Source organism: Squalius cephalus (assembly GCF_949319135.1).
Source record: "Squalius cephalus genome assembly, chromosome: 21".
NCBI classification, from domain to species: Eukaryota; Metazoa; Chordata; class Actinopteri; order Cypriniformes; family Leuciscidae; genus Squalius; species Squalius cephalus.
This window is the reverse complement of record NC_137142.1, coordinates 33,803,065-33,826,211: the sequence shown is the minus strand read 5'-3', so window position 1 is coordinate 33,826,211 and position 23,147 is coordinate 33,803,065. Positions and strand designations below refer to the sequence as shown.

The 23,147-nt window shown below is 35.3% G+C and overlaps 1 protein-coding gene across 1 annotated transcript in view; it reads left to right on the top strand.

The window, feature by feature from the left end:
* Window positions 1–23,147, top strand: part of lyst (lysosomal trafficking regulator) — a 120,912-nt gene that overhangs the window by 78,090 nt on the left and 19,675 nt on the right. Inside the window, exons 28-44 of the mRNA XM_079855637.1 lie at window positions 1,419–1,585; window positions 1,680–1,832; window positions 3,849–4,010; window positions 5,294–5,485; window positions 6,581–6,774; window positions 8,015–8,224; window positions 9,628–9,804; window positions 12,226–12,302; window positions 12,674–12,862; window positions 15,052–15,197; window positions 16,310–16,403; window positions 16,493–16,554; window positions 16,635–16,690; window positions 17,617–17,769; window positions 20,856–21,100; window positions 22,467–22,533; window positions 22,975–23,131. Of these exons, the coding sequence (XP_079711763.1) occupies window positions 1,419–1,585; window positions 1,680–1,832; window positions 3,849–4,010; window positions 5,294–5,485; window positions 6,581–6,774; window positions 8,015–8,224; window positions 9,628–9,804; window positions 12,226–12,302; window positions 12,674–12,862; window positions 15,052–15,197; window positions 16,310–16,403; window positions 16,493–16,554; window positions 16,635–16,690; window positions 17,617–17,769; window positions 20,856–21,100; window positions 22,467–22,533; window positions 22,975–23,131 (2,501 nt within the window). The remainder of the gene's footprint in view (window positions 1–1,418; window positions 1,586–1,679; window positions 1,833–3,848; window positions 4,011–5,293; window positions 5,486–6,580; window positions 6,775–8,014; window positions 8,225–9,627; window positions 9,805–12,225; window positions 12,303–12,673; window positions 12,863–15,051; window positions 15,198–16,309; window positions 16,404–16,492; window positions 16,555–16,634; window positions 16,691–17,616; window positions 17,770–20,855; window positions 21,101–22,466; window positions 22,534–22,974; window positions 23,132–23,147) is intronic.

Here is a 23,147-nt window from a genome sequence, read left to right as displayed (position 1 = left end):
TATCGGCCGATACCGATATATCATGCATCCCTAATTTAATAGTCCCTTACGATTGTTGCTTGTCAGACTGTACGAACATGATTGCTGTAAACCATGTCACACTGTAAGATCTCAGTTGTCATTAATGTCAGACTGTACGACAGTCAACACGCGTTAATAATGGACGCACGCAAGATCTTGTCCAGAGTTTTACATCATCAATCAATGACACGTTCGGTGATGTGAGATGCGTTACACGTGGGATTGAAATGGCGTCTACAAAGAAATCTCCAATGTTAATTTTGGTCATGGCTTGTCTTGAAAAATAAAGACAATTAGACGGTCGTCATAGGAGAATCACTGCAGGACTGAGAGTCAAATCTTCTGACACTAAGGAGGTAAAATTGTAATCGCAACGGTCAAAGACTTCAGATTTTAGGCTAGGATCAGAGGAATCTTTTAGAATTCGCAAAATTTGTCTCAGACGGCCAAAGTCGCAGAGTGTGCGTCCGGCTTTAGATATTTAAAGTGATGTCAGTGTTGGGGAAGCTCCTTGATGATTTTTTCAATGCAGATAGCATGATCGGAATCACAGAGTTCAGTCGCAAAAATGGAATTTACAGTGTAATATAGAATGTCATAGAATTTTGCTAATTTTAGATGAACAAATCAAACGTAAGGCCTAACACTTCATTAAATCACGATGTGGACTAGTGTCTCTATTGCTAGTGAAATCTGAAGTCTCCACGTTGTGTGTGTCTCAGTTTGCTCTACTACACAAACTCAAGCGTGTGTGACGCTCATCTGCCGTCTCGCTGTACGAGGACATGAACATCATCTCCAGAACACTATCGTCAGATATACACACAAACTCAAAGCTCTTCACTACAACCCGCCAAAATAAAAGTTTGGTTTAACTTGAAGAAATTACGACAGAAATGTATTACTATTGTACAGTAGAATGTGCTTCTCAAAGTAGTAATAATTATAATTATACACTTAAGGAATCACACTTTTTCCTCCAAATGTAAAATTTAACAGTAAATCATAAATCCAGATTTTTTTAAAAACTTTTTATAAGGCATTATTACTGTAAAATGATGTATAAATTGTTAGTGTTGTATGCATTCAATTGAATTCAGACATGCTTTTTGCTTAAAACAACAGATTAGAACAGAAAATACCAAATTTATGCAAAATAAATTTGATTTCATAGGGCCCTAAAATGTATTTTTGTTATTTTGTTGTTATTGTTTATACTTTTAATAAAGTGTTGTTAAATTGTATAAGTTTCATGATTTCAATGATTTAGGCATGATTACTACAATTTTATTTAACCATTAAAACGGAATCCATTTCATTGGACCCTACTTCTCTAATAAGATTATACATAATAACTACAGTAAGTGAACTCTTTCTTGATGTTGTTGGCTCTGTAGGATTCCTCCGAATGACTACAAACTGGTGGTGTGTGACATTCAGCAGCTGTTGGTGGCCGTCACCATCCACTCCTGCAGCTCCTCGGGCTCTCAGTACTTCCGCATCATTGAAGACCTGATCACCCTGTTGGGCTACATGCAAACCAGCAAAGTTCGGCGCACACAGGGTAAAAAACAAATACTTTTGTATGATAATGATGTGATATGTGACGTGTCGTTCGAATGTAACTGGACATATTCTGTTGTGATTTCGTCTTTCAGAAATGGCCATGGCCCTGCAGTTCCGCGTGATACAGGCAGCCATTGATTTCATCAAGACCACAGCCAATCAGGACCCTCAGAAATCAGGCAGCTACGTGCACGTCCCCACCTCGCCACATCACGCTCTACAGCAGAAGCGCAAAAGCATCGCAGGTGAGACAGTTTAGAGTTGAAAGAGTTTGGTATTTTTTAGGAATGCACTGAAATGAAATATTTGGGCCAAAACCGGAAATTCTGGATGCACTTGACCGAAACCGAAAATAAATCAATAAATTATTTAAACTTATTCAATAATCAACACTCAAATAGCTAAAACTGGGTTGTACACACATTTAATTCGCAAATAACGCAGTTTTTATATCAACTTTTTAATAACAGAATTGTTTCTACTCCGGTTTGTTGTCGAAAGTCCCCCTGTAGTCAATAATTTTATCCTGTAAAACTCATCGTTGATCACCAGAATGACATATTTAAGCGTTTTTTTTTCCCCGCTTGACGATCACACGTTGATCTGATTGGTTACAAGGTAGTTTGTGACGTCAGAAACACCAGCGATTTCAAAGCGTGTTTTTGAGACTGTCTTTGGTTCACTGCAGTTTTAAGGAGGAAATACTCAGCAATGGTGTCGACTTATGAATTTACACATGGTTTGTCTGAAAGCATATTCAGAACACCACATAGACACATAAACAACATTAAAAGCTGGGGGGGGGGGGGACTTTGAGCATTAAGCAATAAACATTTAAGTTATACTGCATCTTTCAACATACCTTCTGGTATTCATTCATGTTTATTTGGTGCTTTTATCACAAAAGTGTTTATTATCACAAACCCTTGAATTTACATAAACCCCGCCCCCTGAACACGATTTATAGATTATTAAGACAGAATATGCTAATCAATGACTAGAAGATACTACACATAATCTACATAAATTCATCAACTATCCATTCAGAAATGTCCTGTTGCTTCTACATGTTGTCACTTCTTCTTGAGTCTCTCATTGTCTGAATCTGGTTTGAATATAAAAGGCTAAAAGTTTTAGACATTTTCAGTGCATGTGTGTGTGAGGTAAAATAACACAAGCTCTTGAAGCTCCGCCTTCTGTGCGGGAGCAGCAGCTCATTTGCATTTAAAGGAACAGACACAAAATGGTGCGTTTTTGCTCACCCTCAAAAAGTGACAATTACAGTTAAAAAGTGACAATTTTAACATGCTATATAAAAATATCTGTGTGGTCTTTTGAGCTAAAACTTTACATACACACTCTGGGGACATCAGAGACTTATTTTACATCTTGCGTAAAGGGCATTATACCACCCCTTTAAGAAACCATATCATTACCGATTAAAATCGAGAAATTATCATTGTCAATCCAGAGCTAGTGTCCACACAGCTGACATGTTTAACTGCTGTAGCTATTTTGTGCACAAATTAGACACTGAACACGCTGATTTGAAGCGCTATTTAAACGTCTGTTTCGGTCACTGATTTCAGACTGAAACCGAAAATAGCTTTTGTTGCCGAAAATCTTCGGTATCTGAAATTTCGGTGCTTCCCTAATATTTCTCATGTTCATTTGATAGTTTGGGTTTGCATTTAAAGGGACAGTTTACCCTAAAATAAACTTTTGTCATTGTCTACTCTTACTCAGTTGTTCATGGTTCTTTTAGTATTATAAATAAACTATTAAATCAAGATTTTAAATCCATTTTAATGTCAAAGTTTTAGTAATTTAGTTGTGCTTTTTTTATTTTTCATATTTTTTGTCTAAATATTATTATATTATGTGTTTATATAATTTATTTATATTTTTATTTAAGTAACTGAAAAAAAATAAGTAAAAAAATATATTTTACTTTATTTCAGTTATAATTTATTTTATTTCAAGTAATGTATTATTATTATTATTTGATGGTTTAGTTTTAGTTAACAATAATAACCCTGTTCCAAACCTGTTTTTTTATTATTATTATTTTTATAAATCTTGATGAATATCCATGTTGCTCTTTTTTTTTTTTTTTTTGGTGAACTGTTCCTTTAATTTCCATATCCATGTGTCTTTGTGTTTCATCTCCATTCATCTTGTCTTAACCATCAGCCCTGGATGTCACGCTTGTTTTGCTCATGTGTTTTTGTTGTGTTATCACCTCCCCTCACACTCCCAAGGTTCAATGGGGCTGAAAGACTCCATAATTCCCCGTATTCCCCGGCAGCACTACTGCTCGTACGGCCTGATCCCTGTTCCCTCCCCGTTCAGCTTCTTGTCCCAGGATTCCCCCCTCCCTTCCCCAACCGGACCAAACTCCTACATGTTCCCCTCAGACGCAGGTAGCCCTCGACCCCATCCGCACCGATGGGTGACAACACCCTGGCTCTCTCAGGGATGTTGGTCGTGTGAAAGTGAACTGATTAAAGCTTGTCTGCCGCTCATCTGCCCAGTGTCCTGAGCTACTGGTGCCTGTGTGTGCTTTAACATGAATGAACCAAGACTAAATACACACAGTCTAGAGTCAAGAGTTGCACCAGGCCTCTAAAAGTGTTCCTGCAACTCTGTGTGTCTGTTTATCATTGTCATTCTCTCTCATTTACACCTGGCATTAACATCCATCTAGGATTTTTTTAAAGAAATCAATACTTTTATTCAGCAAGGATGCATTTAATGGATCAAAAGTGACATGATCAATAATTATAATGTTACAAAAGATTCTATTTCAAATAAATGCTTTTCTTTTGAACTTTCTTATTATTAAAAAATAAATATCAGTTTCCAAAATATAAACAGCACAAGCATTTTCAACATTGATAATAATCAGAAATGTTTCTTGAGCATCAAATCAGAATATTAGAAAGATTGGTTCATTAGTTAACTTTAGTTAATATGTTAACTAACATGAACTAACCATTAATGAAACATTTGTTACTGTATTTGTTCATCTTTGTTAACGTTAGTTAGGCTAGTAAAAATACAGCTGTTCATTGTTTGTTCATGTTAGTTCACAGTGCATTAACTAATGTTAACAAGATTTTAATAAAGTATTAGTAAATGTTGAAATTAACATTAACAAAGATTAATAAATGCTGTATAAGTGCAGTTCATTATTAGTTCATGCTAGCTAATGTAGTTAACTAATGAACCTTATTGTAAAGTGTTACCGAATGATTTCTGAAGGATCATGTGACTAAAGACTGGATTAATGATGCTGAAAATTCAGCTTTGGTCACAGGAATAAATTACATCATATAATATATTCACATAGAAATCAGTTATTTTAAATTGTATTAATATTTCACTTTTTGTTTTGCAATTTAAACTGGACTATCTAAACTAATGCACCCTGATGAATCCTAAAAACATTTAAGGCTCACCTACTCATACAATATATAGCCATTGAGACAAGTTTTAAACTTTGCTAGCTAGGATGCATGTTACATGTCGGGTGTAAATGACAACCTGCCTTGTCTAACCACTTAGCATCAATCAAGGTTGTTTTTAATACCTTTATCTGTCTATCTGTCTGTGCATTTATGAGGTGATGAGATATTGATATTAGTATCCTCTGGTCTTCACACACAGTTTGTTGTTGTGTTCACTACATGCATGTTTTAATCAGGTCGGAGGCGGTTCACGCTGGCCCAGTCGGACTCGTTGCTGACGCGGATGCGCTCCGTGGCCAGTGATGAACTCACTGAGATGATGCAGCGCAGAATGAGTCAAGAAAACCCCATCAGAGCCAGCGAGACGGAGCTGGTCCAGCGACTGCAGAGACTCGTGGTTCTGGCCGTTAACAGACTCATATATCAAGGTACATACGACAAACATCAGCTCTCGCAACCATTGAACATTTTAAAGGTGATCTAAGCGATGTCACGTGTTTTTTAAGCTGAAACATTTTTTGTCACATACAGCAAACATCTCCTCACTATCCGCTAGCTGCCTGTCCCCTGAACACACTGTGAAAAAACTCGGTCTCTGTAGACAGCCCAGGCTCCACAAATGGCAACAAAAACAAACTGGCCCAGCCTGGACCACGAAACATAACAAACAGTGTTCCAGCCAATAACCGACAAGAATGATTTGGGGGTGGGAGGTTAGTGTGCGTGCACATGAAGTGGGGTGTGGAGGAGAGAGAAGCATGAAAAGGGAAGTTATCTAGAGGAGAGATGTCCTAGACAAAGACTCATTATCATAACGACTAACGTTAGAATTATATTCTCTTGAATTTTGATATGGCCGACACACGACCAAAGAGGCGACGTTCTGATGAACAAATAGCAAAGAAGAGGGAAAAGGAGAAGGAACACGTGAAGTCCAGAATTCACATCGGAAAAGCCTGTTTCAGGAAGCACGGGGGGGAGGGGGAGGGGGAGGGGACGGGATGAGGAGGAGGGAGGGTCGAGCTACCCTCCGTTTTGTTTGACAATACTTCGAACGTCAACAAGAAGTGACGTCACCCAACATCGCTTAGAGCACCTTTAATATTCAACAATATTATTGATCTGCCTGCATTGACACCATTATATGAGAACAAAGCTGAGCTGGATGATGACATCACGGTTTTCTCCAGAGCGGCTAGATATATATAAATATAAATTAACTAAATGAATAACTTTTTTACCACAAAATGAACCACCACTGAACTTACTTAAGCGGGACTATGATGCTATTTTCTCCTAGAAACAAACTTTATTGCATTATTTTCCTGTTATCTCTGTAAAGCTGCTTTGAAACAATCTGTATTGTAAAAGCACTATATAAATAAAGGTGACTTAACTTGAAAAACACTTTAATGCATTTCACATGGTTCCTTCAAAGAATACGGTATTACCATGGTACTTTTTTGTTAGTGACAACAAGAAACAATCCATGTTGGCTGAATAAATTTGTCATTATTTTCCAGACGTCAACCACGATTTCTTTGACCTCCTGAACTTTCCTGAGTCTCCTGATCACTCGATGTCCATGCCGTTATCTGGCGAACAGACGTCTGAGGAGAACGGCTCGACGCCCTCCACCCCGCTCCCGCCGGGCAACACCAAGAGCTTCAGCAAAGACATTCTCAAACTAATGATGGAGGGCATAAAGATCAGCTTGGTGAGTCACTTACAGCAGACGTCAGTGTCTGAAAGTCAACATGAAATCAAATTGCCCTGTTTTGTTTGTTATTGCTTATATTTTTGGTATTCGGTGCACATTGTTCCAAAGAAATTTTAGATTGGCCTTTGAAACAACTTTATCACTGATGTCACCACCATTATCTTTGAATTATCTTCATTTGGGGGCCTTTCTCAGCAATATTGGTTTATTCATTATTTATGATTAATGTGATTAATCAGTCTATAGTGTAACTTGTTAAATGTAACTTATACTTGTCAACAATTTATTTTTTAAAAATTGACAGGCCTAATCTTAATAAACATTGTATATATATATATATATATATATATATATATATATATATATATATATATATATATATATATATATATATATAAATTTTATACACATATATGTATATATATATATATACATTTTACCCCCCAAAAAACAAATTACTAAAAAAATTCCTCACGAGATTTTTGTGAACACTTATTTAAATGGAAACTTCGAAGTGTTCCATGAAAACGAATCAAACTTCCCAACTATCATAAGAAACACTAATAAAACATCTTTAACACTCTTGTACCCATAAATCTCGAGACAAGGATTGCGAATCTCGTCTATTGCGGTGTTATTGTTAATATGTTGATTAAATTGTATTTTAATTTGAAAGTTTTAACAATTTTGTTGTTGTTTTTTGTTCATTTTTATTTAGTAATTTTATAGTTTTTCTTATTTTTTCAGTTTTTGTTATTTTAGTACTTCAACTTGAAGAGAAATGTTTAAATAAAATTTTGGTCACACTTTAGATTAGAGTCCAATTCTCACTATTAACTATGACTTTTTCCTTAATAAACTCCTAATTACTGCTTATTAATAGTTAGTAAGGTAGTTGTTAAGTTTAGGTATTGGGTGGATTAAGGGATGTAGAATATGTTCATGCAGAATAAGGCATTAATATGCGCTTTATAAGTACTAATAAACGGCCAATATCCTAGTAATATTCATGATAATAAGCAACTAGTTAATAGTGAGAATTGGACCCTAAACTAAAGTGTCACCAATGTTTTAGCTAATAAAATAATCCTGATCTATTGACACGGTCTTTCTGATACCTAATGCCCATGTGTGCATGTGATAAATGCATAGTCTGTTAGTGTTATGTCTCTCTATTGTGTCTCACTGGCCCGGTGTTGACTAACTCGTTGTGTTTGTGTGATGTTTGCTTCCTCAGGGCAGCACCGGTCGTGGCGGTGCCCCTCGCCAGCAGTGGAGGCGAATCCTCTGGTCCTGTCGTGACACGTTCAGGGTTCAGATCGGCCGAATGCTGGTGCACACGCTCAGCCCTGCAGTACCTCTGGAGGACAGGAGGGAGGCGCTAGGGTTCGTCCACGAGCACAGCTACTCTGAGATCCTCAGAGAAAGCCTCAGTCCCGGCCTCGAGGTGAGGCCAATAAACACATCACCAGAAATGGCTTTTTGTTTTTACATGCCGACCAGAGACTGTGTGACATTTTGCTTTGGTTATTTGCTGACAGTTTTCAGATTAGTGTGAAAACATGCATGCACACTTCCTCTATTGGGAGGAAGACAATGACATTTCACTGGGCTGGTTTTGCCACAGCTCTCCTCTGACATGCAGTAAATAACCCACAGAAACATCTTCATGAGACTGTTTCCATAGCAGCAGTGCCGTCCTCTCGCTAGTGCTGTATTCATGTCTCCATTATACTGTAGACTGGCAAAAAAGAGAGAGAAAGATCATTAACCCTGAGACTCATCTGAATTGCAACTTTTGCGTAAAGCGATTAAATAACGCCTAATTTTGTCCAACTGTGGATAGAAACCACACATAACAGAAATGCATCACAACAACAGTTTTGGTGGGGAATATATTTTTTTTAATATATTAACTGCCACAGCTTACAAAAGTTCCAGTCAAGTTGGAACAAATATCTTTTTGTTTATTTTTTATAAAAAAAAAAATATATTTCTACATGCCCTTAAATTTTGAACGCACATAAATTTAAGACCATTTTTTTCTTAAAGTGCTGCAGAAATGCAACGCTGGTCATTAGAGGTCAAACTTTTGTCCATTGTTCTCAAACCATAAAGCCGATTTAATGCATGGTTTCATTTTAAAGTTGTTTTCTGAGTTATTTCATCATTATTGTCTCTGATTTAGCAATATATATGTTTTTGGAATTAAATGGTATTAAAATTACTACATTATATTTAAAATATGCTTTGATTTGAATGCGTATTGTAGTATTAAAATGGTCAAATAATTCTTTTAACTTTTAATTACTGTATCCTTGTTGAAATATATTATGGTAACACTTTAGTTTTAGGGTCCAATTCTCATTATGAACTAGTTGCTTATTATCATGCATATTACTACGATATTGGCTGTTTATTAGTACTTATAAAGCACATGTTAATACCTTATTCTGCATGACAATATCCTACAACTTAACTACCTTACTAACTATTAATAAGAAGTAATTAGGAGTTTTCTCAGGCAAAAGTCGGTTAATAACGAGAATTCGACCCTAGTCTAAAGTGTGACCTTTATAAAAAAAAAATGTTTACATATATTTGTGTTCTGAATTGTGTTGTGAATTTAAAACTTTCATGTGCTGTATCAAAAATAGCGATTAGATTTTGCCCAGCTTTGCTATTTTGTAACGTGAATATGGAAAATATGTTTTTTAAATGCTCTGAAAATGTGTATGTAGTTGATCAATATGAGTTTTTAATAGCCGATTCTGTTATCTACAATGTGACCCGTAAAAGCCAGCTTCCTCTAATCATCCCTGATTGTGTTGTGCTTGTGTGTGTTATTAGCACGGGCCCAAGCTGGCTCTGTATCTGTACGAGCTGTTACACGATCATAAAGACGCCCTGAGCAAAGAAGAGCAGGCGGCTGCCAACACCTTCATGACAGCGCTGAAACTCTGCGGCCACCGATGCATCCCACCCAGCGCTCCGGCCAAACCCGACCTCCTGAAGGCCATCAAAGAGGTGTGTATGACCCAACACACTCTACCAGGTCATAAGAGGATTAGTCCTGGTTTATTGCACCAGTTGCATGAGCCTTTTTTTAGGGCTTGGACTCTATATAGATGCATCGCGATTCATGGATCGATTCCAATTTTTTCTGAATGCATCGCAAATCGATTCTGAGCTTATCTTTTAAACAGCAGATGGCGCTCTAGGCTAATTTTTAAACGCACGCTCAAATGCTCACGAAGAAGAGCGATCGGTAGGTAGGGGTGTGCCGGTTTCAGAATTGGTGATGACGGTTATGACGTGAGTCAAATGTGATGGGGGGGGGGTTTGTGACGTTCGTCCGCATCACAAAACTCATCATCATCCGCACCAACGTTTTTTGTCCAGATTTCAAAGCCGCACCCGCCTGCCATCCGCTGATTGTTTTGCGGTCTATGGACGATGCAATGCTCTGCTGATGCGAGCCGCAAGAAAGCCCTTGTCTGTTCTAGAAAGGATGCAGCAAAGATATTTAATGCTAATGTATGAGGCATAGGCCTACGCTGAGTTTCATTCATTTACGATGAGATGCGCTCTAGTTCAACTTCACAATGCAATGCAAGTGAACGCGGCGCATCGGAGCCTCAATGTCACGGTTATATTGTCTCCTATATTATCTCCTTTTTATTTATTAAATACATGCAATTGGTTGATGAAACATTTATTAAAATTAAGATACAATTTGTACAAAACGAAATTCGCTTTAAAGAAATGCTTTCTACAAAGCAAAACTTAATGAAGTGGTAAAAACCATGTCTCCCAATTGCAAATGTTGCTAATGTTTATTATTGCAAATGTTTTTCATTTGTTTAATAAATCTCATAATGATGGCACATCACTATATCATAGCTTTTATTTCTATCTCAAATGATTGGCGGTCGCTTGGCAAAGAATCAAATACAGTTGGAAATGACGTAGACCATTAATGACTGTTAACAATTGTTTTTAATTAGTATTTAAACATTCTCTATGATAAAAAATGTTTGTAAAAAATATTTTAATAACATGGTTTTGGCGGTTATAGAGTTGTAATGACGGTGTTCAACTATAACCGTCGGTCTCACGGTTATATGCTAACCGTCACACCCCTAGCGTTCGGCTGATTCTGAGAATGTACTTGCACCTCAGAAGGCTTTTATGACGCGAGATTTATGTTAACAGCCCACTGCAAACACCCTTGTGATTCACTTCAACCTTTTCGAACTTTATGAATGATTATTGTATCCACCGTATTCCTGACGAGCTTACTGCGCTTTGAATTATGGGAGGCACTTCCGGTTTGGGGAACTTCCATTCAAAAAGACTGAAACGAATCATTTCAAATCATAAGGTTGCCCTACAAATAAAGCTGATCGTCAGTTTGACTGGATGAGCTGTTGATTTTCCTTCATGATTTATTTTCAGACATCGTGAGAATAACGTTACACTTGGTATTTTAACGTGACATGTTAAAACAAGAGTATCTATGGCAAGTCGCTGCTTTCTTTTCCTCGTGATTATTTTCTTTTTTCCCTTTGCTATCCGCTGTAAAAGTATGAAAAAGGTCAACATATTCTGCACATTTGTGGTCTGTTCTACTGATTTAATTACGATATATTCCATTAGTAATTCACTGGAATGCACGAAGAATCTCTCGTTATTCTCCTCAAATCCTCACGTCTCTTTCCAGGTTTGTTTTCACAGTTAAATGCAATTTATAATCTGACAAAATGACGGAAATCACTTTGAAATAGTATCACGTAATGCTGAAGTTAATGACCATTTTTGATTAAGGCGACAGAAGTTACATAATACAGATATATATATTTCTACAGTGATATTTAACCCGTCCGTTATTGCTGTGGAGAGACTCGCACTTTTGGGGTTGTTTGATCTGTTAAAAGTGCCTCGTTGATCCTTTTACACTTTTAAATTTCCTTTTAATGTTCGATGGTTGAAGGGTGAGTATATTAATGCCATCTCATTGTGACACTTTTTTAACATATTGCGTTCATAGAGCGAGCTTTTCACTGATTGTTTACAGCTTAACGGAAGTTACACCCATAATTCGCGCAAAGCATCATGGGGCATATAGAAGGTTCAAGTGGTGTGTGTAAGGCATTGGAAGCCAGCAGATTACGGCTGTTTCTAGAGCACACAACTTCATCCGCTTTTAAAAACTAAACTCAGAATCGATTCGAGAGAGAGTCCAGAATCATTAGTCGATTCACGATGCATCGATATATTGTCCCAGCCCTACTTTTTTTGCAATTTCACTAAATCATCTCAGCGTTGCATTGTGAATGCTAGTAGTGTGACTACTTTTCAATAGAATTTAGTTCTGAATTGCTTAGCCGAAGTGTATGCATTTATTAGTTTTCAACTAAAGCTGTTTCACTGCTATTCCTAATCAAGGAGCAACTGAAATACGAGTCAGAGGCGAGAACCAGCAAAGGAGCCTGGGAAAAAAAGCTGGCCAACACGCAGAGGAGGTGAGCACTCTGAGAGAAACACACAAATCTCGGTTAATGTATTAACTAACATGAACTAACAATGAGCAATACATTTGTTACAGTATTTATTAATCTTTGTTAATGTTAGTTAATAAGAATACAGCTGTTCAGTGATTGTTCATGTTAGTTCACAGTGCATTAACTAATGTTAACAAATACAAATGTTGAAATAATATTAACTATGATTAATAAATGCTGTGGAAGTATTGTTCATTGTTAGTTCATGCTAACTAAGGTAGTTAACTAATGTTAACTACTGAACCTTATTGTAAAGTGTCACCAACATCTGTAAATAATACACAAACATGATCATGCACTTTTTTTCTGAGCTGTTCTGGTCTCGGTTTCAGCTTGTTGCAGAGGCTGGATGGGAAGTCGAAGGACATCTCGAAGATCGCCGCTGACATCACTCAGAACGTGTCTCTCAGGCAGGGAATGGAGCGGAAGAAGGTCATGCAACACATCAGAGGCCTTTACAAGACCGACCTGAGCGCCAGCCGGCACTGGCAGGAGCTCGTGCATCAGCTCACGCACGACCGGTCAGCATCGCTCACTACAGCGCTAGTCATCATTTACTAGGGGTGTAACAATACATCACGTTAGGGGTGGGAGATATTGACAAAAATGAATATCTCGATATTTTTTTCCAATATCTCGATATCGATATTCAGACGATATTTTTGCCATCCTTCAAAGAAATGTGTGCAAACTGGCAAAGAAGGTCCAGTTGGTCTTTTGACTTGCTGCATTTGACTTATTATTGTAGGCTATAGAAAAAAAAAAACAATAAAGGAGCTAACTAAACAGAATCTGAGTTAGCCCCTACTTTGTGCACTTAAAAAAAAAAAAAAAAAAAAAACGGAACTAGGCACCTCTTGCAACAGTGATTATTAAATCAAACAACAATATTGTTGATGATAAATTCAAAGTAAAAAATGTTCTTTTCAAAACGCTATAAATCCCTCAATTTTTTCCCCAAAACGCAAAATCCATCTTTTTTTTTTTTTTTTTTTTTTCAAAAATTGATGGTTTGTCTTTTTAAAAAAGTCTTTTGTCTTTTATTTTTCGTGTTTGCATTTATGAGGAAAAAACAATATTACGTCACAGTTCTCCATTATGGACGCGAGCGCTCTGAAAGCGCACTAAAAGACTTTCAAACTTTCACAGAGACCTCAAAACAGAAAGCACAAAGCCTTTCTTTAAAACGAATTTCGTTTTGTATTAATTGTATCTTAGTTTTAATATTTTTTTCATTACCAATTTCTGGATTTAATGCATAAAAATAAAAATAAAACTATGTAGCCTAATAAATGTGCATTTCTCCGGTGCGTTCACTAGCCTACTGCAAAGATCGCGAGTCAATAGAATAGCCTATCATAAACTTCATCTTTGCAGCCGACACAGAAATTAATAAACAATTAAAATGTCTTATTGCAATATTTTACATAATCATTACTTTTGCTGGTTCTTTGAGGCAGCTTTTTAGGTTTATGGCGTTTTGGAAAAGAGCTCTTCACGTACAAACACCGTTTCACCAAGGCACAGCGGCCCTTCAGCACATAAGAACAAAAAGAGAAAAAGCACGGACTTACTAATTACGAAACTTTGATGTGGTTGAACAGGTGAAAAAGTCACAAATTCCTCTGCAACTCAAACCTTCTCAGTACGAGTTATGAAGGAAGAGAACAGCATTAAAGTTTTCAGCGCGTCCTCCTCTGATTGCTGTGTTGTGACTGAAAAAGTGCGTGCAGGAGCACATGCGCAAAACGTAGGTTTGTAAAATGTCCTTTTGTAAAATGACATATTATAAAATAAAAATAATTCTTATATCATTTTACAAAACGGTTTTGCGCATGTGCTTCTGCGCGCACTATTTCGTGCGTTTTTGACGACACGGGACCATGGGCTGGGCCACTCGTTGCTTCCGGAATAGTACTGCCCTACAGTGTTAAAAATCGCTACATATAATTGTTTAGAATGTTATAGTGTGCGTTATTTGTTTTCTCTTTAACTTCTTTCAGCTCTTTTCATGTTTGGGGGGTCGGATTGTACAAATTATGAAATATTCGATATCCCAATTTTGCATATCGTCCAGACAACAATTTGGATATTATCGTCTAAACGATATATCGCCCACCTCTACATCACGTCACAATATATCGCAATACAAAAATACAACAATATGTATTGTGGATAGTTCACCCAACATAAAAATTACTGGGTGAGAAAAAATTCAAGTTTACAGAGTTTTAGTGTCATTAAACTACTATATATAATGTTGAATATAATGTATAATAATGCAATGGGGGAATATTTGCCAAATAATCTGATGTTACCAGTAAAAATTGGCCTACATTATTTTAAATATATCTAGTCAGTGACAGTGAAAGCATATTCATCAAAAATAATTCTGTATTTTCAGCTTCAGAATCGTGAATATTGTTATTCTGGTGTCTCTATTGTCCTGTGCTTTGGGTTTCAGCACCAAGTCCAAGACTATTCATTTACACACACAATGTAAAACCACCAAATGTAGCATTTTAATCAACAGTACATTTTTTGTTAACCCTTTATCATATGTCTTGGAGTATCGCAATAATATCATATTGTGAGTTCAGTATCGTGATATGTATTGAATCGTGACATGAGAGTGTCGTTACACTGCTACATTTACTCTTCCTCATGTTGTTCCAAACACGTCTGATGTTCTTCTATCCCTGTGGAACAGGGCGGTGTGGTACGATCAGTCTTCTTACCCCACGTCCTGGCAGCTGGATCCCACTGAGGGCCCCAACCGAGAGCGGAGACGCCTCCAGCGCTGCTACCTGACCATCCCCAACAAATACCTGCTCAAAGACCGCCGCAAACTAGATGGTGACTGGAGCTGGAGAAAGCACTTTACAACATCAGCTCGTGATATACTATTGTCTAGATTCTAGAAAGTTTTTTTTTTAATGTATTTTCATGATGCAGTTTATTTACTCGTTGCGTAAACAATTTGACCTAGACATGTTCTTGAAAGATTTACCCAAGTAAGTAAATTTAATAAGTAAATAAATAATAAAGAAAATGATTATATTAGTAAAATAGGGAACTAAATTAGTTAGTAAATTAATAAGTAAATAATAATAATAAATAAATAAATATGTAAATAAGTAATTTAATAAGTTAGTAAATAAGTAAATAAAAATATATTCTAATTAACTTATTAAATTACTTATTTACTTATACTTATTTATTATAAGCAAAATTGAGAACTAAATGAGTCAATTAAAAAGTTAATAATAATAATAATAAATATGTAAATAAGTATATCAGTAAAAGTAAGTAAATAAAAAAATGTGTATAATTGGTACTAAATTAGTAAGTAAATTAATAAGTAGGTAATATTGTAATAAATAAATATGTAAATAAGTAATTTAATAAGGTAGTAAATAAAGAAAATATACTAATTTTCTTATTTATGAACTTTATTTACAAATTTACTAAGTAAATAAATATATAAGAACATTAATATATAAGTAAAGTTGGGTACTAAAATAGTAAGTAAATCAATTGTAAGTAAATAATTAAATCAGTAAAATAACTAAGTAAATAAGTATAAGTAAATAAGAAATTTAATAAGTAAACAAACAAGTAAATACGTAAATAAGAAAATTAAAGTAAAATTGGGAAGTTAATTATAAGTTAGTAAATAAATAAGAATAAATAAATAAATATTTAAATAAGTATATCAGTAAAATTAGTAAGTAAATAATTTAATAAGTAAACCAACAAATGTAAGTAAATAATAATATTAGCATATAAATAAGTAAGTATAAGTAAATTTATTAATTAATACTTTTTCGGACTTTGGGATGAAATGTGACCCCTGCATGTTTTTTAGATGAACAAATCAATATGACACAAACAGAAATGTACCAAAAGCTGTGATATGATTGATCAGCTGATGGATTGATCTCATGCGTGTGGTTTGCCCATCACAGATGCCATCAAGGCTCCGCTAGCATTCCTGTTTGAGGACAAGGCTTACTCCTCTTCATCCATAGTGAAGGACAAAGCCACCAGTGAGCCCATCAGGTACTCTCACCTCACGAGAAGCACACTGAGGTTTCATTGCCAGAGCCACGGTGCAGAATCTCAAAACACAAAATGCTCTTCTGTTTTAGGTTCACGAGAAGGTGCATCAGTGTGGCGCCCTCTAGAGAGATGGCAGGAGAGCTGTTGCTGGGTAAGACTCGTTCCAAACCTCCATCACATGATCCTTGTGTCCGCCGCTAAAATCATCTGTTGTGTTTTACGGGTCTGCAGGAAAATCTGGGATGTACTTTGTGGAGGATAATGTTGCTGAGACACATGATAACCAAGTATGTGTTTTGTTTCCTAAACGTTTGGAAATATGTTTATCATGAGCAATCTGATCTTTTGGTTTTTGTCCATCAAGTTCCAAATAAAAAAGTGAAAATAATTGTGAAGTATTTAATTTGTTAAATCGTTCAAAAATAGGCTTTACCTTATTATTTAAACTAGTCTATTATATAATATTATATAATATCTAAACCAGTGTTATTTTAGTATTACTGATATACTATTATAGCTTGTATTCATATTTTGAATTAATTTTATTTTTATATATTCTAATTCATTTTAGTTAAAGTTTTAGTCGTCTTGTTTTATATTTTTGTTATTTTTATTAGTTTATATATATATATATATATATATATATATATATATATATATATATATATATATATATATATATATATATATATATATATATATATATATATATATATATATATATATAGTTTGTATTAAGTTTTTGTTTATTTAGTATATTTTATTTTTATATATATATATATATATATATATATATATATATATATATATATATATATAGTTTGTATTAAGTTTTTGTTTATTTAGTATATTTTATTTAATAGTTATTTTAGTACTTGGACTAAATAAAAATGAGAAATATTACCTTGGCAACTAGTCGAAATAAAATAAGTTTATAGGTGTGTCCCAATTCACATACTTATGCACTATTCTTTGATGTTGTGTAGAATAAATATAGTTTAAGTATTAGTTTACGAAAATAACCCTGATCTAAAAAAAATATAAAAAAATGCATAATTTTTCCAGCAACTAAATAACGGAATAAGATTACTTTTACGGTGATATATAAAGTTACTCATACCATGATACTAGATTTTGGTCACGCCACCCACTGCTAATAGATGTTATGAGGCGTGTGTGTGTTTTAGAGGTTCACAATGTGTCCTTCCCCCAGAGTCCTCATGGAGAGACAGAGCCGGCCTCCTTCTCCTGGACGTACGAGGAGATAAAGGAGGTCCACAAGCGCTGGTGGCAGCTCAGAGATAATGCGATGGAGATCTTCCTCACTAACGGCAGGACGCTGCTGCTCGCGTTTGATACCGCCAAGGTAACAATGCCATTGTCAAACACAACGAGCATTAGCTGCTAATCTACACAGGGCTTGTGACAGTTTAATGACGTTCAAGTGTGGCAATGGTTCCTCAATACAAGAAAGCATAGCTATGTAACTGACGTAAGTGTAGTGTTTTAAATAATATGTTTTTATTTTCAGAATAAATTACCCATAATCATGCATATACTCCACACAACATATGGGCTATATTTAGAAACATTGACATTAGTATTGATATATATACTGATATATATATGAATGTAAGGAATAATTGACGACAGGCCGTTGAATTATTAGAAAAATAATGCACATTGGGTGTGCATTACTTTACAACAATTTAACAGCCCAAAGTCAATTATTCTGCTCATACATATACATATACAAATTATATATATATATATATATATATATGTATTAAACGCTCAAACCTTAAAATGCTCTGGGGCCTCATTTATAAAGCTTGCGTACGCACAAAACGGGGCTGAAAACATGCGTACGCCAGTTCCTGCGCAAAAGGTGGGATTTATAAAGAAAAACTTGACGGGAAAATTTGCGCACCTGCACGCAAACTCTGACCCATGCGTACGAACGTTTTGGAGATGGAGCACTTTGGCGACACCGATGGTGAGCTGGAGTTAAATGTATTTTTGGTCACTTTTATACAGAAAATCTAAAGAAAATTAAACATATACAGAAAGATTATACAAATACAATTTCAATCACCAAGCCTGTCACTTGAAGCAAATATCCATTCCTTCTTAAATGTCCGCGGCAGCGAGCGTGTTGAGCCGTTTAGTGAAACTGACGCAAATAACAGTTTAAATAAATAAAATACTTCTGATATAAACATTTATATTAAATATGCCATTCAAATTAATGGAGTTAAACACTTAAACATGAAATCATTACTGAAATTACAAAAAAAAATTTAATTCAATCATTAGAAATATTTGTTGTGGATGCGATTGTTTTTGAACACTTTTCCTGTGGCGTGCTTTAATGTTTTAACCACAGAGATAATTGCTTATCATGATAATACCAGATTGTCTGAGAAAATAGTTTCGTGCAAATAATGCCCAAGGCCTATCTGTTTCCATTAAAAATATAAATCAATTAAAAATACAATTCGGCAAGTGGAAAAGATTGAGAAAAACTTTCTCTGAAATGTATTTTACACTATTTGATTTATGTAGGCTATTCAAAAACAAGGCAAGGATAGACAACTACTTGATTTGTATTAATGTAATGTTTCTTGTACCGTTTATATCATTTGCATATGATTATTCATCCACGTGATAACGTTTAAGTTATCACGTGGATGAATAATCATATGCAAATGATATGTAGATGAGGATCTGCATAGTAAAACTAGGCGTTGTAAGCTTTATATGGTTATTTCGGGTGGAGACGCATGTACGCACAATCTTCCGCTGACTGGGTTTTATAAAGTGAATTCTGCGCAGGTTCTGGCGTACGCACGGTTTTATAAGTCTGAATATTTTTTTGCGTACGCCATTTTTGGCTTTCGGGCGCACGTACACTTTTAGTAAGGTTCCTACGCACAGTTTTATAAATTAGGCCCCTGGTGTGCAGGACTAATTTATTGTGCATCTCATCCCACACCTCCGTTGCTGATTCCAAAATATAATTTTAGAGCTAGGAATGAAGACTTGAGCCACTGATAGCAGACTAATGCAGTTATTAGAGAGAGAGAGATTAAGTGTGTGTGAATTACCTGAGTCTGTGTTTGCAGCAGCGTCTCTACTAATAGTGAAACTGTAAGTTTATCTGCTTCAAGAACAGCGCCGTTATTACCTCGCTAGTGAGAAATGTCGTTTCTGTGAGAGTGTGTGTCCGTACTCCTGTATGTGTGTGTGCTGGAGTGGGAGAGAGAGAGTATGTGCTTTATTTACTCTATTTTGATCTCTACTGTAGAGATGTGTGTATATTTGAACTTTAAACTTTTATCCCATCTTTGAACTATTGTATCACAGAAATAATGATACTATGAGGTTGAAAAGACTGTGAAGCTGTTTTATGATGACTCTCTTTATGACAGATTTGAATGTTGCGATATGATTTTGTCAAAGGTTTAATATGCAGACGAATTGAAAGAAGATCGCGTGGGTGTTTGAATGGAGATCACAGTCTTTTAAAGATGAATCGTGCAGCTCTACTGTCTTCTCTCTCTCAGTATATGAGCAGCGCGAGGGCTTTCAGTGCGCTCAGTCTCACGTCTCTTCCACGCGTCCACTTGGGATATTACGACACTCATAGATAACGACACATTTCATCCTCTGTTAGAACGAAAGTGGTTAACTTCTGTCAACCTCGTCTATTAGCAAGGACAAAAATAAAGCAATTTAATTTGTATTAATATTGATTCTGGAATAAAATTATTTTTTTTTAAAATCGTAAACAAAAGAAGCGTGATTCTCCTTACCCTAATATACAGTATATGTACATACTTACATATATATATATATATATATATATATATTAGGGCTGTCATGATATGATATCGCAATTATCGCGTCCAAAATAAAAGTTTGTATTTACATAATAAATGTGTGTGTGTACTGTGTATAATTATTTTATATATATAAATACACACACATGCTTGTATATATTTAAGAAATATTTGCATGTATATACTGTTTATAGATTTATATATAATTTATATTATATAAATATAAATATTGTATATCTAAATAACATTTTTTTTTAAATATATACATGCACGTATGTGTATTTAAATATACAAAATAATTATACACAGTACACACACATTTATTATGAAAATACAAACTTTTATTTTGGATGCGATAATCGTGATATCATATCGTATTTATTTATTTATTTATTTATAACCTGCAGTGTATATAAATTGTATTTTCTTGCCTTTTATTGTGCATATTTTATATTTTGCACAAATAAACAAACAGAAATATTTAATTAATCATTATTAATTAGTTAATTTATTTAATTAATAAATTCCCACTCATGAATTGAAAGAGACCCAATTCCATAATTCAGAATTTTGCCCAACCGTAAGTAACTTCCTGTTTGTTCCGTCTCAGTTTCGTGATGACGTCTACCACAACATCCTGACCTCAGACCTGCCCAACCTGCTGGAGTACGGCAACATCACGGCCCTCACGCACCTGTGGAGCTCAGGACAGATCACCAACTTTGAGTACCTCACTCATCTCAACAAGCACGCGGGCCGCTCCTTCAACGACCTCATGCAGTATCCCGTCTTCCCCTTCATCCTGAGAGACTACATCAGTGAGACTCTGGACCTGCAGGAGGCCTCCATTTACAGGTCAGACCCCAATCAGCATATTACTGTATTTGAATGCCATTTTTCATTAGTGATAGCCTGATAAATCGGGCTGAAAAAAAAAAAAAGAAAAAAAATTCCGATTAATCGTTTTTTTTAAATATGGTCAATTCAAAAACGGTTCTTAAACGCCACAAATCGATTTTTTTCCATATTTATTTATCCATCACCCAAAAGCCAGTATTAGTTTTCCTGCACTGTTTATAGCCTTGCAGTCTCTATGTTACAGTTAATGCTGTGAGATTTTATGTGTTTTATCTTAAACATAAAATAACCTGATCCTGATTGATCAAGGCATGCGACTCTTCTGACTTGTCAATTTTCAGCATCAATTTTTCATCTTGCATCAAAATCCTGTCTATTCATTGTATGCATTTGAAGTTGGGTTTTAATATACCCGAGTGTACCTAAAATAAAAAGAGTTTAATATACAGGTTTGTGGCTAATAATTTCTTAATTTCTTTTTATTAATTAACCACTTATTAATTAAAAAACTTATGTTCACCGTTATTTTTTATAAATATAGGATTTGTATTAAATCTATATTCATTGAGTCGAATCAGGAATCGAAATCTAATCGAATTGGAACATCTGAATCGATACCCAGCCCTACTGATAAATTTGGCATCAACTGATTTCTGTGCCCATTTGGCCCATTAATAATAGTGTTAGCTCTCGCTAGTCATCAAAACTATGAAATAGTACAAATGGAAGTATGTTCTAATTTTCAGTATCGCCATCAGATTTTTTTTAATACATATAATTATAAATTCTCATATACAGTTGTGCTGCTTCATATTTTTGTTGAAACTGTGATGCATTTTATTTTTCAGGATTCTTTGATGAATAGAAAGTTTAAAAGAACAGCATTTTTTTGAAATATAAATATTTTGTAACATTATATGTCTTTACTGTAACTTTTGATCAATTTAATGAATCCTTGCTGAATGAAAACATTTTTTAACGGTAGTGTATCACGGTTTCCACTAAAATATGATGCAACACGACTGTTTTCAACATTGATAATAATCATAAATGTTTCTTGAGCAGCAAATCATCATATTAGAGTGATTTCTGAAGGATCGTGTGACACTGAAGACTGGAGTAATGATGCTGAAAATTCAGCTTTGATCACAGGAATAAATTACATTTTACTATATATTCACATAATCCAGCCTTGGTGGACTTAAGATACTTTTAAAAACATTAAAAAAAATTAAATTATTCTGAACTGTTGACCTTATATATATATATATATATATATATATATTATAGACATGTATGCAAATGATGATTTTTCATATATGATTTTTTTGACATATGACATGATTTTTTTTTTATATAACAGGAGCCTCAGCAAACCCATCGCAGTGCAGTCTAAAGAGAAGGAAGACCGTTATGTGGACAATTACAGGGTACGGCAGCACTGCAGGGCTTTAATTCCTGTTTACACCAGCGTCTGTTAACCAATCACACTGTGGCTCTGTTCCAAAATCTGGTGAACTGTCTACATAGGCATCACAGGCGCAGGCCCGGCATGAAGGGCTTTCCCAGCAGCACATTATGTTGCCTTCTAAGACATTTTCATCTGGCTAAAATTCTGACGTACAATCACAAGTGTCCTTTGCAGAAAGGGAAAATTTCAGCTTAGCAATAGCATAAATCAAATCTCCCATGCATTAGTCGCTTATGAGACACCATTTCAATATGCTACCCTAGAAGACAGCTGACAGAAGATAGCACGGTTTCTACACTCTTTGATCATTTTGTATCCAAATTTCTTTTAGAGCGTATATGTTTACAGCTGATGTCATTAGGTGTGTGTAAGTGTAACTAACTATTGATGTCCTCCGCAGTATCTGGAAGAGGAGTTTAAGAAGGGCAAGCGAGAGGACGACCCCATGCCGCCCGTCCAGCCTTATCACTACGGCTCTCACTACTCCAACAGCGGCACTGTGCTGCACTTCCTGGTCCGGCTGCCGCCCTTCACCAAGATGTTTCTGGCCTATCAAGGTCAGTTCAAACTTTT